General features: G+C 39.0%; 1 protein-coding gene across 7 annotated transcripts in view; it reads right to left on the bottom strand.

Moving 5' to 3' along the window:
- cobl (cordon-bleu WH2 repeat protein) overlaps nucleotides 1–12,299 on the bottom strand; it is a 50,370-nt gene extending 38,071 nt beyond the window's left edge. For 2 of the 7 annotated variants that reach the window (XM_086156042.1, XM_086156047.1), the window contains exons 1-3: nucleotides 12,160–12,299; nucleotides 11,882–11,950; nucleotides 409–591 (exon numbers count right to left, since the gene is read on the bottom strand). In XM_086156042.1, coding sequence (XP_086012168.1) covers nucleotides 409–591; nucleotides 11,882–11,910 — 212 coding nt within the window. In that variant the 5' untranslated portion in view covers nucleotides 11,911–11,950; nucleotides 12,160–12,299. Of the gene's footprint in view, nucleotides 1–408; nucleotides 592–5,850; nucleotides 5,875–11,881; nucleotides 12,053–12,159 lie in introns of those variants that run through there. The other 5 variants (XM_086156048.1, XM_086156043.1, XM_086156044.1 and 2 more) reach the window with 4 other exon arrangements.
- Nucleotides 12,300–13,694: the final 1,395 nt, after the last annotated feature.

Here is a 13,694-nt window from a genome sequence, read left to right as displayed (position 1 = left end):
GCAGCAAGTTAGGCTATGCAGTGTGTGTGTGCGTTTGTGTATGTCTTTGTCAAAAAAAACAAAACAAAAAAAACTCACTAACCCAAACTTACTGTTCTGTATATTTCCTGTGCATCGAGTATTTGCAAGTGTATTTGCAGTCCCTATGTCCTCTATTGTAAGTCGCTTTGGATAAAAGCGTCTGCCAAATGTAATGTTATGTAATGTAATGTAATATTTGGTTGATCGGTCACTTCTGACTTCCGACAACTGGCACTTCGGATCTTCGGTGACTGAATCGCCCTTTTTTTTGTTTGGATAAAAGCATCTTCCAAATGACTGGAATGTAATATAATGCAATGTTCTGTTCGTCTAACACGACCAGAAGGTATCGTCGGTACGCTTGCGGGTCCCTTTCTGTCCTCGTACCTTCCATCCTCTCGCACCGCCGTCTGGTATCCCTGCGGTAAGGTCAGCTGCAGGTCCACGGTCGGCCTCAGCAGGTTTTCCTTGGAGTCCATGCCTGCGGTTCCTCCCCCGTCAGGTACGGTGTTTCTCGGGCCGGGCTGAGGGGCCGGCGGTGGAGGGGGCGCTCGTGCCTTCATTTTCCTCCTATTGAAAAGACAAGGAGATGAATAACAATGTCGTCTTGGAACACTATCGCTAATTATTGCAGTCGGTTGGTCATTTAAAAAAAAAAAAAAAATTCCACGTAATTGATATTGCGTTCACCAAAACAAAACAGGGAACTTTGATCGTTCATAAAAGTGACTCAACTGACAAAGTTTTATTTTCCGACCGTGGATCTTCAACACGATCGATAAAATCCGAATGAGCCAGAGAAAGCTCGCAAACAAAAATATCCAAAATAATGTTCAAATATTATTCTTGATTTTTAATCTTGTTTTAGAGTTGCATTAAAGCAGATACAGAAGCTTTCTAAGGTATTGTTTTTATTATTGCCACGCTGGCGTCATCCATCAGCTGCTCAACTGGTAGCTCCAAGTGAAGTGTTGGGAAAAAGACAAGTTTCAACAAAACTTCATTTTATTCTTTCAAATAAAATAGAAATTATTTTGCCTTGTTTGTCTTCATTGTACAGCTTACAGCCCAATAAAAAGATCTCACGCCACAAACATACTAATGAATACTTAATGCTAATAGCAGTGAAATTTCTCTTTGTACTGGTTTGTAACGCAACCTTTATTTCACCTTTTAATTATGCATCAGATGACGATTGAAATTAGAAGACAATCAATCTAATCCATACATATATATGTAAATACACAGGACTGTCTAAGACAATTAGAATATTGTGATAAAGTTTTTTATTTTCTGTAATGCGATTAAAAAAACAAAAATTACTTTTTCATGATATTCTAATATTTTGAGATAGGATTTATGAGTTTTCTTAAGATGTAAGCCATAATCAGAAATATTAAAATAATAAAAGGCTTGCAATATTTCAGTTGATTTGTAATGAATCCAGAATGTATGACATTTTTGTTTTTGTAGTTGCATTACAGAAGATAAAGAACTTTATTACAATAATCTAATTTTCTGAGACAGTCATGCATACACATATATATATGTGTGTGTGTGTGTGTGTTATATAAATATATCTAAATATATCATTTGCATTTAGATGACAGATGATTGAGAGTGTTAGAATCTGTCCTGTGGAAACCAGAAAAAAAATACAATAATAACCACTACATTCACATCCTATGAGTAGGGATGACAATGATAATAATGGCATATACAATCTCATATTTAAATGAGATTTAATTAAATAAAACAAGTTGCGCCCTTCACTTGACATAAATTGTACTTAAATTGTCTGGAATCCGACGCTCGGCCGGGTTACGGGGTTATTCCATATCACACGCTTCGACGTGCAGTCACTCTTGACCTCAAAGCAAATATTAGTTTTTGATACCAAGAGAGAAAGAGAAAAAAAAAAAAAAAGAAAAACACTCACGCCGAAAAAGTCCTTGTGTTGATAAAGTGTTCCACGAATGAATATCAGTGCGTTTATAAATCCAGTCACACTCTCATTGTGTGCAATACCGCGTTGCATACTCCAATATCCTTCAGAGCTCCAGCCCAGCGCCAAGGCAAAACAAACCCAGTTAGGGAAGACTGCACACAAACACAGCACGGACTCTAACCTGACTTAAGTTAACCATTAACAGAAAGGTTGGACTGGATATCGGTTAACGCGATCAGGAGACCAGAAATGTCATCGACTCGTGATGGAACTTTAAAAGTGGTTTTTCAATACACGAGAGAATAGAAACTGAGTTAAGAAGTTAAGAAGCACCGAAAATAATTGGGAATTCAAAGACGTCGCAGTCGTGCAGGACATAACTAGCTTTGCTTTGCTCTCCTGCAATGAAGAAGAGAAAAAAAAAAAAGAGTTTAATGAGCATTACTTAGTAGCTTAGAAAGAGAAGCAGGGTTTTGTGAGAAGGTGGTTTTGCTCCAAGGTCTGACTTTGCAGTCATTTGTGTACTTTCTCTCTCCGGCGCTTCATGTCACAGTGAGATCTGAGCCCCTCTCTTCCCTTCCTCAAATGCCTCTCTAACGTGCACGGAGAAACATGCACACGCACCAATACAAACACAAAGACTCCTTTAGGGAAAGCCAAGTCTCTTGCCGAGCAAGAGTGAAGGAAACGTACGGAGCGAGAAAAAAATACAGTATTTGGCTTCATGCTTCTGAATTCACTGAAGCTCAACTACTTACTACTGTAGCCCAACATTGGAAGCTTAAAAAGCCTAAAGCTCAGAAAGTTAATAAAGTATAAAATTTAAACAAAACAGCGTCTTGCTTTTATTTCGCTCACTCTGCAGTCACTGTAACACAGCAAATAACCCTATTTTTTTCTGCTGGATAGAGAAGGCTTCCTCCATACAGGTGCATCCGTAAGTCCAGATATCTACGTTTACCACATTAAAACGTGTGCACGAGCGCACTGTGTGGAGGAATTCACTGCATAATGCAATTAATTTAGGGGAAATTAAGAAGAAAGTAACATTCCTCCCTTTTAAAACCAATGGGACAGAAGTGCATCACCTGATAAATGATTATAAATAATCCATTTTGAATCGCTGACCATTTCTAGTATTATTAAGTGATACTATGTTAGCATTATTGAAGACAGGACCTTAAATATACATACACGTGCACACTTGTAAGGCTGTTTTATAAAAGGCTTTTCTAAAATCTGTGAACAGAGGCCGGTCGATATGCTCTGCAGGATCACCTCTCGATCAGGATTTTTGTAATTAGAAAGTAAACATAATCTCATCTCATTTGAAGAAAGTGTTATGAATCATTTTATTGCAGACTCTTTTGTTTAATGTTGATAATATTGCCCTTCCGGTTAGCAAAAGTTACTTCACGTTCAAATATTTAATACCATGACTGCAATTAACCAGGTATTTTCTGCAACAAATCACTTTCCTTGAATCCCTTAATTTCAATGCAACATAATTAGTCACGGTTTTAAGTGTACGCCCAAATAATATTAATGTGGACTTTCTTTTGCTGATTTTTTGAGCATAGAAAGCAAAAAAAATCCTAAAAAAAAATTATATAAATCATAGTGCGTGCTCTAAATGTTCAGTTTGCGGAAACCATTTGGCATTTATTTTAGAAACTGATTCGGAGCCAAAATAATAAGCCTGAAGACAGAGAAAGTTGGTTATTTGCTAAACGCTAACTATAAAAATCATCCGTTGCATTGCCAGTGGATGACTCAGTCTGTTCCCCGATGAACTGGGGGTTAGGAATTTTAAAAAGTACACACACACACACACACACACACCCTCGGATCAATAAACTCTATCTTATCTTATCTTGAAAAAAAGACCAAAAAAAAACTAGGAAAGACAAAGAAGCTATTTCCATATCACCCAGAGAACTGTTTGCAGAGTTATAGGGTCATTAAAAAAAAATCAAATCCCGCTTGGCACGCTGATTAATTGTGTCTGATAAGTCCATATCAGCGGCAAAGCCATGTGTCTGTCTGGCATCGCCGTAAATTAGGACATACCAACAGTCCCATTAAAGAAAGACAATCAAAAGCATCGACATTTTCAACAAATTAGTGTCATTAGTGTAACATAAAATAAACTCTGAAACAACAAAGAACAATGAAACAATTCTCTAATTGTTCTAACATATTGGAAATGGAGCAGATAAGTTGGTCAAAAGCGAAACACCGACTGACCCAAATTCACTACGATGCACAGTCTGCATTTGAAAAGTATAAAAAACATTTTATCCGAATGACACAATATCAGTTTTCGACCCGGCGTCAGTGCATATAGTTCCACATTGTTGTTTTTCCACAACTAACACGCTGTGAAGTCTATTATTCTGTTCTCCGTTTCCCTCCGTGACTTCTTTGATAGCGATTATCGACTTATTCCTTCACCGTTTCTACAAATCCGTTCCCACCGTCCATAAAAGAGGTTTCAACAATTCAAATTTACTGACAGATTTAATCTTTTCTGCTGAACAGATCTGTCGTTATGTCAACTTTAAGCAGTAGCTGAATTTGGACTTCAATGATACTCTTAAGCTACTTTCACGACTTTTTTTTTTTTTTTTTTTCTCTATAAATCCATGTCCAAGCTTAAAAGAGCCTCCCTTCACACAAAACACACACGGATGCTGTCGCGCTACTGGTGAGCATACCCTTTTATTGTCATGGCGTCGCCGTGGCGACCAATATTTACACCACTTGACTGGAGATGACTGCCGGCTTCGGTTTAGCGGCAGTGGATTTCAAAAATCCATTTATGATTTAAAAAAAAAAAAAAAAAACACGTGTGACTCTATGATTGAGAAAAAAAGATAAATAAACGGGAGCGAGACGAAAATAGAGGATAAATGCAGTGGATCGTGACTGGGGTGGTAGAACTTCTGCGTCATGCAGCAGAATAATGTTTTAATCAGAGAAAAAAAAAAAAAAAAAAGCAGTTTATTCCGAGCACCTCTTTATAATTACCCAAACCAACTTGTATTTATTGCATGGAAAACCAGATTAAAAGCAGTTCCAAAATGAAAATGGCCTGCGCAGCATGTTATCACCCCGAGCCAGACGCAGGACAAATGTCTGAGCACTGAGTAAGTGCAATGGCAACAGTATTTTGTTGCTAACATGGCAAAGTTACAGCTGCTTGGGAGTGGCCTTGGAGGGCCTTGGAGGGCCCGTGCTTTTAAAACATACCGAAATGTGGTTGTTGTAGGTTTTCAAATGTTTTAGCAAAGGGGAAAATTACAGTCATTTCCTCCGTTTTCAGTCCTACAGGAAAAGTTAAGAAATAGTTGAACATTTCTACTGCGTACACCACCGCGTTCATGGGAAGATTATATTTCCAGCACTGAATTATTTCTTTAGGGAAATGTTAATGTAACTCTGACATGCTCTGCAGATATTGGAATGCTAACGTTGATTGAAATTTCCCCACTGTGGGATGATAGGATTAAAAGAATATTCTATTCTAAGTATAGTATTTTCAGATCTCTTCCTTACCACCTAGTAATTATGTGATTTATTCTTTGGCAACACTAAAAAATGGTTTATATCTACTGTCTGTTCAACAGCTGTTCGGTCTATCAAAGCAGCGTAATAACCCAAGAGAGGACAAAAAAAAAAAAAAGACAACCACACCTCAAGCAGTGAAAGAACCGTTGATAAAGGGGATAAATTAGTAAGCTTACGTGCCTTCGATATTTGATAGCGTTGCTGGCAGCCGGCTTGGCGACAACCGTAGTAGAAGTTTGTGTCCTGCCATCCAATAATATCTGTTCCATAGCTACTAAGAGACAAATCCACTTCTTGAAAGAGCGCCTCACCTGAGCCGCGCTCCCCTGTCCTGTCACCTCCACTTGTTGCGGCTGGTAATGAAGAGTTATGTCGTAATATTTAAAACAGAGACGAGTTCCCAAAACACAGAACTACAAATCCTACTGTTTAACAGCTGGAAATAAAATATTGAGCTTCCCCTTTTTTTTTTTTTTTTTTTGGGTTTCCATTCACTGACTTGTTCCAAAGCAGTTGTTTTGTCCCTAAGTGGAAATACAGTTTAACAGTTAACACGTGATTAAATACACACTAGTCATGTAAGTATGTGTCATCAGCGGTATTTTTGGAAAAATATTCCACGGTTTTCTTTTAATTCGCTGTCGGAGCAGAATCGGAGCTTGGAAAAACATTTAAAAGGGTGTGAAAAATCAAATTCATCATTATAAAGAGAATATTTGTTATAAAAATGCATCCACTTGCCGAACGCGGTTCCTGCCGTCTCTGAAAGGATATTTTTGGAACCCCAAACTTCTCCTTATGTGACTTCTTTATAACCGGCAAGTCACAGAAGTGACACATAATTCCCAGATAGAGCGGGACGAGGTTAGCGTCATTCAGACCGTCACGTAAGAGTGAAAATGTGATACGGCAGAGAATGACCCATCATTTTACAGGACTATATTGAAATTCAATGAAGACCAAGCTGCACATTTTGCTTCTTACCATTTTTTTTTAATTTTGCTGCTTGGAAATGGGATGTAACATTCTTGATTTTAACAAGGTTTTTTTTCCACAGAGATGCACATTATGAGAGAAAAAGTTAGAAATCATCAGTTCCTTCTAGGGGAAGGGTGGGAAAACTACGGCCCGCGGGCCAAATCCGGCCCATTGGTCTTTTTAATCCGGCCCGCCGAGGATTGGTACAGAATTCAAACATGAGATAATTTCATTTTTGGGGCTACTTTTCCTGAGCTGAATGATACAGATTGACTTTGTGATTTAGCCTTTTACTGTGGACGTACAGACACACATGGATGAGCTGCACGTGAAGCTACGAGGGGAAAACTAGTTTGTGCATGAAATGCAAGCAAACGTCAGAGCCTTCAAAACCGAGCTGGTTTCATTTTCAAGGCAGATATCAGACGAGTCTGATATGTATTGCTAATATATATATTTTTTTTTTCTATGTATCGTATCTTGTGCTGAACCGGCCCGTCTGTCAAATTTTAAAAGTCAATGCGGCCCCTGAGCCACTGTTCTGGGGAATTATGTTCCCGTTTGTTAATGAAATAACAACAGGCATAAAATGGACTGTTACATGCAGCAATATTTGACAGTTTGTCGTGCTATTTGAAGAAACTACGACATGAGCCGCACCGCTAAACGGCTACATCCAGGTAGAAATCGGGCCCGCAGAAGAGGAAGATGGGGGTTGGAAAAGCAGAAAAGTGATTACCGTAATTTCCGGACTATTGAGCGCACCTCAATATAAGCCGCACCGGCTAGCCGATCGCTATCTCGGGCTTCCTCCCGCACACTAAAACCGTCAAAATCGTCTTCTCCGGTGTCGGAGTTGAACGGACTCAGAATTGCCTGGTCATTTCATCGATCCGATGTGACGAGGATAAATGTTTTAGCGGCGTGAAGCTCGTTAGCCCCCCCCCGCCCAAAAAAAAGTCCATATATTAGCCGCATCGTTGATTACGTGAAAAAAGTTGGGGCTTATTGTCCGGAAATTACGGTATTAAGGCTGGAAAGATGGAGGGATGAGGGACTCCCTGTTTGCAAAAAGCACAAATGTCTGGAGGCCCGAAAAGACGTAACACAAGAGCTCTTTGGCGAATCACAAGGTCATCTAAAATGACAAGCCTATTAACTCAAGGCTTTAAAACTTTGATTGTTAGCATTTAAAGCATTATACATATTTAAACACCAGCTCCAGGAAAGATGTTTTTTTTTTTTGTTTTTTTTTTGCATTGCTTTTTATTTCCAACAGGTGCTCAACGTTGCTCATCTATCTTTTCCAAACACTCTCGACTACCTCTGCCTGCCTGGTGCGATTCCACCGCCGTGACACATCAGTCGGTGTCACAGAAACCATCCAATCAGGACGCGCCGTCCGTCCGTCTTCCTCAGATTCCACAGAGACAAACATATGACAGCGGGTTTCCAGAAATAAATCTGGCCACAGCAGCTGCATATACAGACAGTCTGCTGTACATACTTGACACTGGCGACCGCGCATGCATATACCTTCTGTTTAAAGGCGTCTTTCGGCTTTTCTCACCAGCGACAGGTTTTCAGAAACAGTCTGGTTGATGACGTGTCGACTCACTGATTGAAATTTGATTTTGGAGTTGACGTTTTCAGAGAATCTGAATTTCTTTGCCTGTCCGTGGATCAAAAATGCACCTGTTGCAGCACGCTATGTCAAACCTTACAACAACAAAAAAAAAAAACACTTCTATATATGACACAAGACACGATGGACCTTTTTGCACTCATGACTGATCAAAATGACGGATCAAAGTTTACTGAGACTGCCGGTTATCAATTCTAATCTTATAGGTATCTCTTTTAAACTTTTAAAACCATAAATTGAGCAAAGGTTATAGTACATGCTTTCCAGGTGATTAATTTCATCACTGGATACTCCAGGCTTTCACCCTGACAGAACGAGATGCACTGAATGAACTTCTATATTTAAGAAAGAATGGCCTGTGAAACTGAAGCGGTCATCACTAGAAATGTGCTGCACCCCTGCCAACAATGCGTAGTCTCGACTTTCGCAGAGGGTAAAGTTATCCCATTATGAAATATATGGAGAAAAAAAAAAAAAAAAAAAAAAGAGTAAAAAATAAATTCTAATAAAGAAACAGAAGCCACTTGGATGACAAGAAAAACCTTCATGTAAAAAAAAAAAAGAAAAAAAAAGAAACTCCCCAAGTCAGCAGCAGCCCAGCGCCTGACCACATTAGCCTTGAGCTTCTCCAGAAAGCTGATTTTGTGATGGTTTTCTTGGGTGGGGACGTTACGTTAGTATCTATCTCACCATCTCCCTGTCTGGGAGTTAGCGTGACGCTAAATGAATAGCACTCTGTCTGTCTCGGAGAGGTTTTTTTTTGAGAAAAAAGAATTGATTGGCAAAAGGACGCATCACTCAAACGCTGAGACGGACGTGCATCTTCGACGGGCACGGCTTCAGGATGAGGGATAATTATAACATCCAACAACCGGTGATGATCGTCTCCCGCCGTGCACAGGAGTGCACGAGAGCCTACGTCTACACAAACAGAACATTTAGTAGCCAATAATTATCATGGGTGTGTTCTGACTATAAACAGATAGTTACATGTAAGGCCATATTGTTTCCGTAAAATCTGCCAAGCAAGCCTTAATGTGGTTTTCTTTTAAAACCTATTGAAAAAAGACAACGGGGAAAAAAAAAAAAAAAAAAAAGAAAAAAACTAAATAAAACAGTAATTTCCTTTTTTTTTTTTTTTTTTTTAATGCAGTTTCCTAACAGTTAGTCAGGAGATCTAGGGTGGCGAGGATCAATTATTTTGTTATTCCTTTGACTTCAAGCATCACTTTAGGCAACATCCAGAGGTAAGAAATGTACTGAACCTGAGCGGCAATAAAAACAACTACTTTGTTTATTCAAAGTGAGGCCGTGGATAGTCGATCATCCCTGAGGTCTGAATAATGTGACCGAAGTAAACTCACAAGGTTTTGACGTCACACATGGTTGTGTCTGGAAAAAAAAAAAAAAAAAGGGGGGGAAACAGGCTCTGATAAACACTTCACAACCTTGTGAGACTTTGAGGATTAAAAACACAAGCAGTCGAGGCTCCTGAAAAATAACGTACATTGAATTAACTTCCTTTATCTGGCTCACTTCATTAAATTGCACTTTTACTTACTTATTTCAGCATCCGTAGTAAATCTAATACCACGAAACCACGACAAATATACTGCGTTAGATGACGCCTCATTTAAATCCGTAAAGTAATAAAGCCATTTACTCAAGACAACGAATATGAAAAATATTGGCGTCATCAGTGCACGCCCATCAAATCATCTGACAGTAATTCATGAAGAAAAATAAATAAAAGATAACAACCACTTGTCATCAGGAAAGGAGGAATTTGTGATGGAAATCCACACGATATTGCTCGAGGCGCTCATTTTGTCGAGAGGAAAAGTTGCTATTAAAGTTAAAAGTTTTACAAGTTTTACATCCCGACACAAATTCACATGCCTGCAATTCACATTTTAAAAGGCCAAGTTTTATTCACAAGAGGAAAAAAAAAAAAAGAGCGGTTCATTTAAGTTAAGCTGCATATGTGGCAAAGTAGTAAAGTTACTTCTCACAATGTGATGACGAAAAAGAGATAACAATGGTTGTCATGGTGACAAGGATGGGAATGTCTCACACTGACTGGCAGGATAGAAAAGCAGCTGACGCGGTGAGCAGTATACTTTGTTGCTTAAAGAGGTGGTGAATGAAACCTTTACTTAAAAGATTAGTTGGGAAAAAAAAAAGTCTCCCCGTCAACACCTACACCTTTTTACACCGCGAGTAACAATTTTTAGTCGTGCACGTGCATTGCTGATGATGTTTTAACCCACAGCTGCGCTGCAGAACTGAGTAGCCATGGTCGCGGTAGACTTTTTGGCTTTTAGTAAAATGCAGGACTACAAAATGAAGTCAGCGTTCCAACTCTTCTGTCCAAAGCTAACGTCACTAGCAGGTTAAAAGTAGCGCGTAATTGCTCGGGCCGGGATCGAGAGGAAATCTACTCTTTGCGTCCGTCTGCGTTCTTACCTTTTTTCTAAACTCACGTTTATTTCTCTGCTTTAGAGAAAATCAGCTTGCCGTTACATAAAGACGTTTGGGTGACTTGGATGTATCTCTTCGCTCAATCCTTGACTTTGTCCCAAATTATGATTGTTCATTCATTTTCAGTTCGCATTTGTGTTTGTCATTCGTTCATGCATTTTCGATAGCGCTCATCCCGCACACATCGTCACAGCGAGCTGCCGTTTACCCCAGCTGTCATAGGGAGAAAGGCGGGGTACACCCTTGACTGGTTGCCAGGGCAACATTTGGGTCTCCAATGAACCTGCTGCAGGGAGGAAACCAGAGAACCCAAGCCAAAGCCGTGCAGACACGGGAACGACATGCAAACTCCTCGCCAACCACCGACCTTCCTCGCCGCCCTGAATGCTTGATATAATGATGCAAATAAAAATAAGAAGAATAGCATTCAGCCATTCATTCATTATCCTGGACCGTCACGGGGCCTTCAATGAACCTACTGCAGGCTTTTGGGCTGCGCGGGGAAAGACACCGGGCCAGAGACACAAAACTGTTCATTCCCACATCTGGGCAATTTTTTCCCATTTTTTTTTACCCAATTAACCTTTTGCATGTTTTAGTCTGCGGGAGGAAACCGGAGAAAACCCACTCGGACACGCGGGAGAACACGCAAACTCCACGTAGAGAGATTCTGTCGGGATTCGAACCAGCAAACTTCCACGCTGGGAGGCGGAGGAACGAACCGCTGCCCACAAGTCGCATGGGAATTTTACAAAATGAATTAAAAGGAGGCATTATTTCTTTGAAGCTTTTCTGACCGGATCGAGTGAGAAAGCCTCCTATGCAGGCGGAGCAGGACGGAGGTCAGTGACCTTCTAGCAGCGATTCAACACAAACACAAGGCACGTTGTGAAAAACACTCGCTGCTGCTGTTTTTGTTGTTGTTTTTGTTGTTGTTGTTGTTGTTATATCGACGCCTGCGTCCAACGTCAACCTGCGTTTAGCTTTCAGGTTTGTGTTCCTGCTGGAAGTCTCTCTGCTGTGGAGACCAAGCGCTTATTCATTTCAGTGTGAATGAGCCTTTCAAACTCGCATAAATAGCATTTGTTTTGTAGTGCAAAAAAAAAAAAAAAACGCATTATGCGCTTTTAGCCTCTCCAGTGAGTGAACCCGAATGGCTTGAAAGCGTAAATTATGATAAATTGATTTTTTTTTTTCCACATTCATATACGTTAAATAAAAAAAAAAAAAAGACTTACCCCAAAGAGGTTTTTGAAGATAGCGACATAACTTGAAATCCTAGAAATCCTTTAAATCTAGTCGCTCACCTGGGGGTTAACATATCAACGTGTCATTAATTCTCTGCCGTGATGTTATCAAAAAAAAAAAAGGAAAATTAACAAAAAAAAAAAAAAAAAAACAAAGCTAATGGATATTACGAGTTGCTTTTTGGCTGGAAAATGAAGGCTAAATATAACGGTCGGACAAGTGGCTGCGCAAAATGACAGTTCAAGGGGGAACCTGGGAGTCCGCTCACCGGAGGCGACAAACCCGCTGTTTGAAAAGTCCAAGTGTTTCGACTGCTGACAGATCCACGGGGGAACAACCTCCCTCGCCACCCGTGAACTTGGATACTTGTCAAATCCACTTGATTTAATCTTTGCGTGCACTCCCCCTCCACTTTTCCCTCCCTGTTGATTCACCCACCGAATGACAAGCTAACTATATTGAGGTGATAGTACTTCCGGTATGACCCTTCAAAATAAAGCTCCCGCTTGACGCCGTCTGTGAAATAAAAAATATTTATCAGCGGTTATCCAAGATGGATAGTCGAAAAAATTAAATCGCATCTCAAAAAGATAGCAATTACTTACTTGTCAACGCAAAGACGTGACAAACGATGCACTCCCGTTTAAAACGCCACATTGGAAAGTGCTTTTATTTTGAAGGCATTTAAAAGGAACTAAAGCTACTACGTTTTACTAGGCTTGACAGAATCATCTAAACCCCGCCTTCGTCATCAGATCCCACGTCAATCATCCTCATTGCGGATTCAGTGAAGCGCCAGCTGGGGAGCGGCTGGCTGACAACAATTAAATTAACGTTTGCCTTGCAAACTTATGATACAGGGCTTTGTTTATTTATTTATGTATGTATGTTTTTATATTTTTATTTATTTATTTATTTATTTATTTATTTTTGTTTGTTTAATTCATTTTTTTTAACTTTTATTATTAGCTTGTCACTCTCTTGTCTTTCATCTCAATATCATTATTATAATTATTAATATTATCATCTTTTATTTTTTTGATTATACCTCATACCTTCATACTTTTACACTTCAGAGTTTATTTATCTTATTGATTTTTTTTACTATTATTTTTAGCTTGTCTCTGTTTTTTACTTGTATGTCTTTCTGCAGTTGCCAAACAATTTCCGAATCCTGGGATCATTAATGTACATCTCATCTCCTTATTATTATTATTATTTTTATTATTATTAATAATAATAATAATAATAATAATACACATATTGTGTGTAGACACTTTATAGTTTCACTGAGACACTTTATAGTTTATAGTTTATAGTTTATTTTTATTTCTAATTCTGCCTTTTTCTTTTTATTATTTATTACTGTTATATTTTCTGTAACTCTGGCACAACAATTTCCTTTGGGATTAATAAAGTTGTTCTTATCTTATCTTATCTTATCTTATCTTATCTTAATAATAACAATAATAATATTATTGATTGGAGTTGCAGTTATCAATATCTTTTGTTTTTACTGTTTTATTTTTTCGACTGAAGCTAGCCCTTTGCAGATATCTCATTGAAATTCCAAATTCAAATCTTTTCTTTTTTTTTCCTCTGAAGTGTCTCTTCCCGGCATGCTTTGAGAGATCCCGCCCTGTGGGCGCTCCAAGCTCCATCATGTTCTACCAGAAGAGGTCACCGTGCTACAACTCTGAGGTCCATCTGCTGGTTTAGTTGGAAGATCTTGTGTTGATGTATTGTAGGGTTGAATGATACATTGCAAGAAGAAAATGAACTCTGAAGTAGACAAATATATGG

This window comes from Fistularia commersonii, chromosome 11 (genome assembly GCF_037954325.1).
Source record: "Fistularia commersonii isolate RoL2024-O1a breed Wild chromosome 11, RoL_Fcom_v1.0, whole genome shotgun sequence".
Classification (NCBI taxonomy): Eukaryota; Metazoa; Chordata; class Actinopteri; order Syngnathiformes; family Fistulariidae; genus Fistularia; species Fistularia commersonii.
The sequence above is the reverse complement of the archived record's forward strand: the minus strand, read 5'-3'. Positions and strand labels throughout refer to the sequence as shown.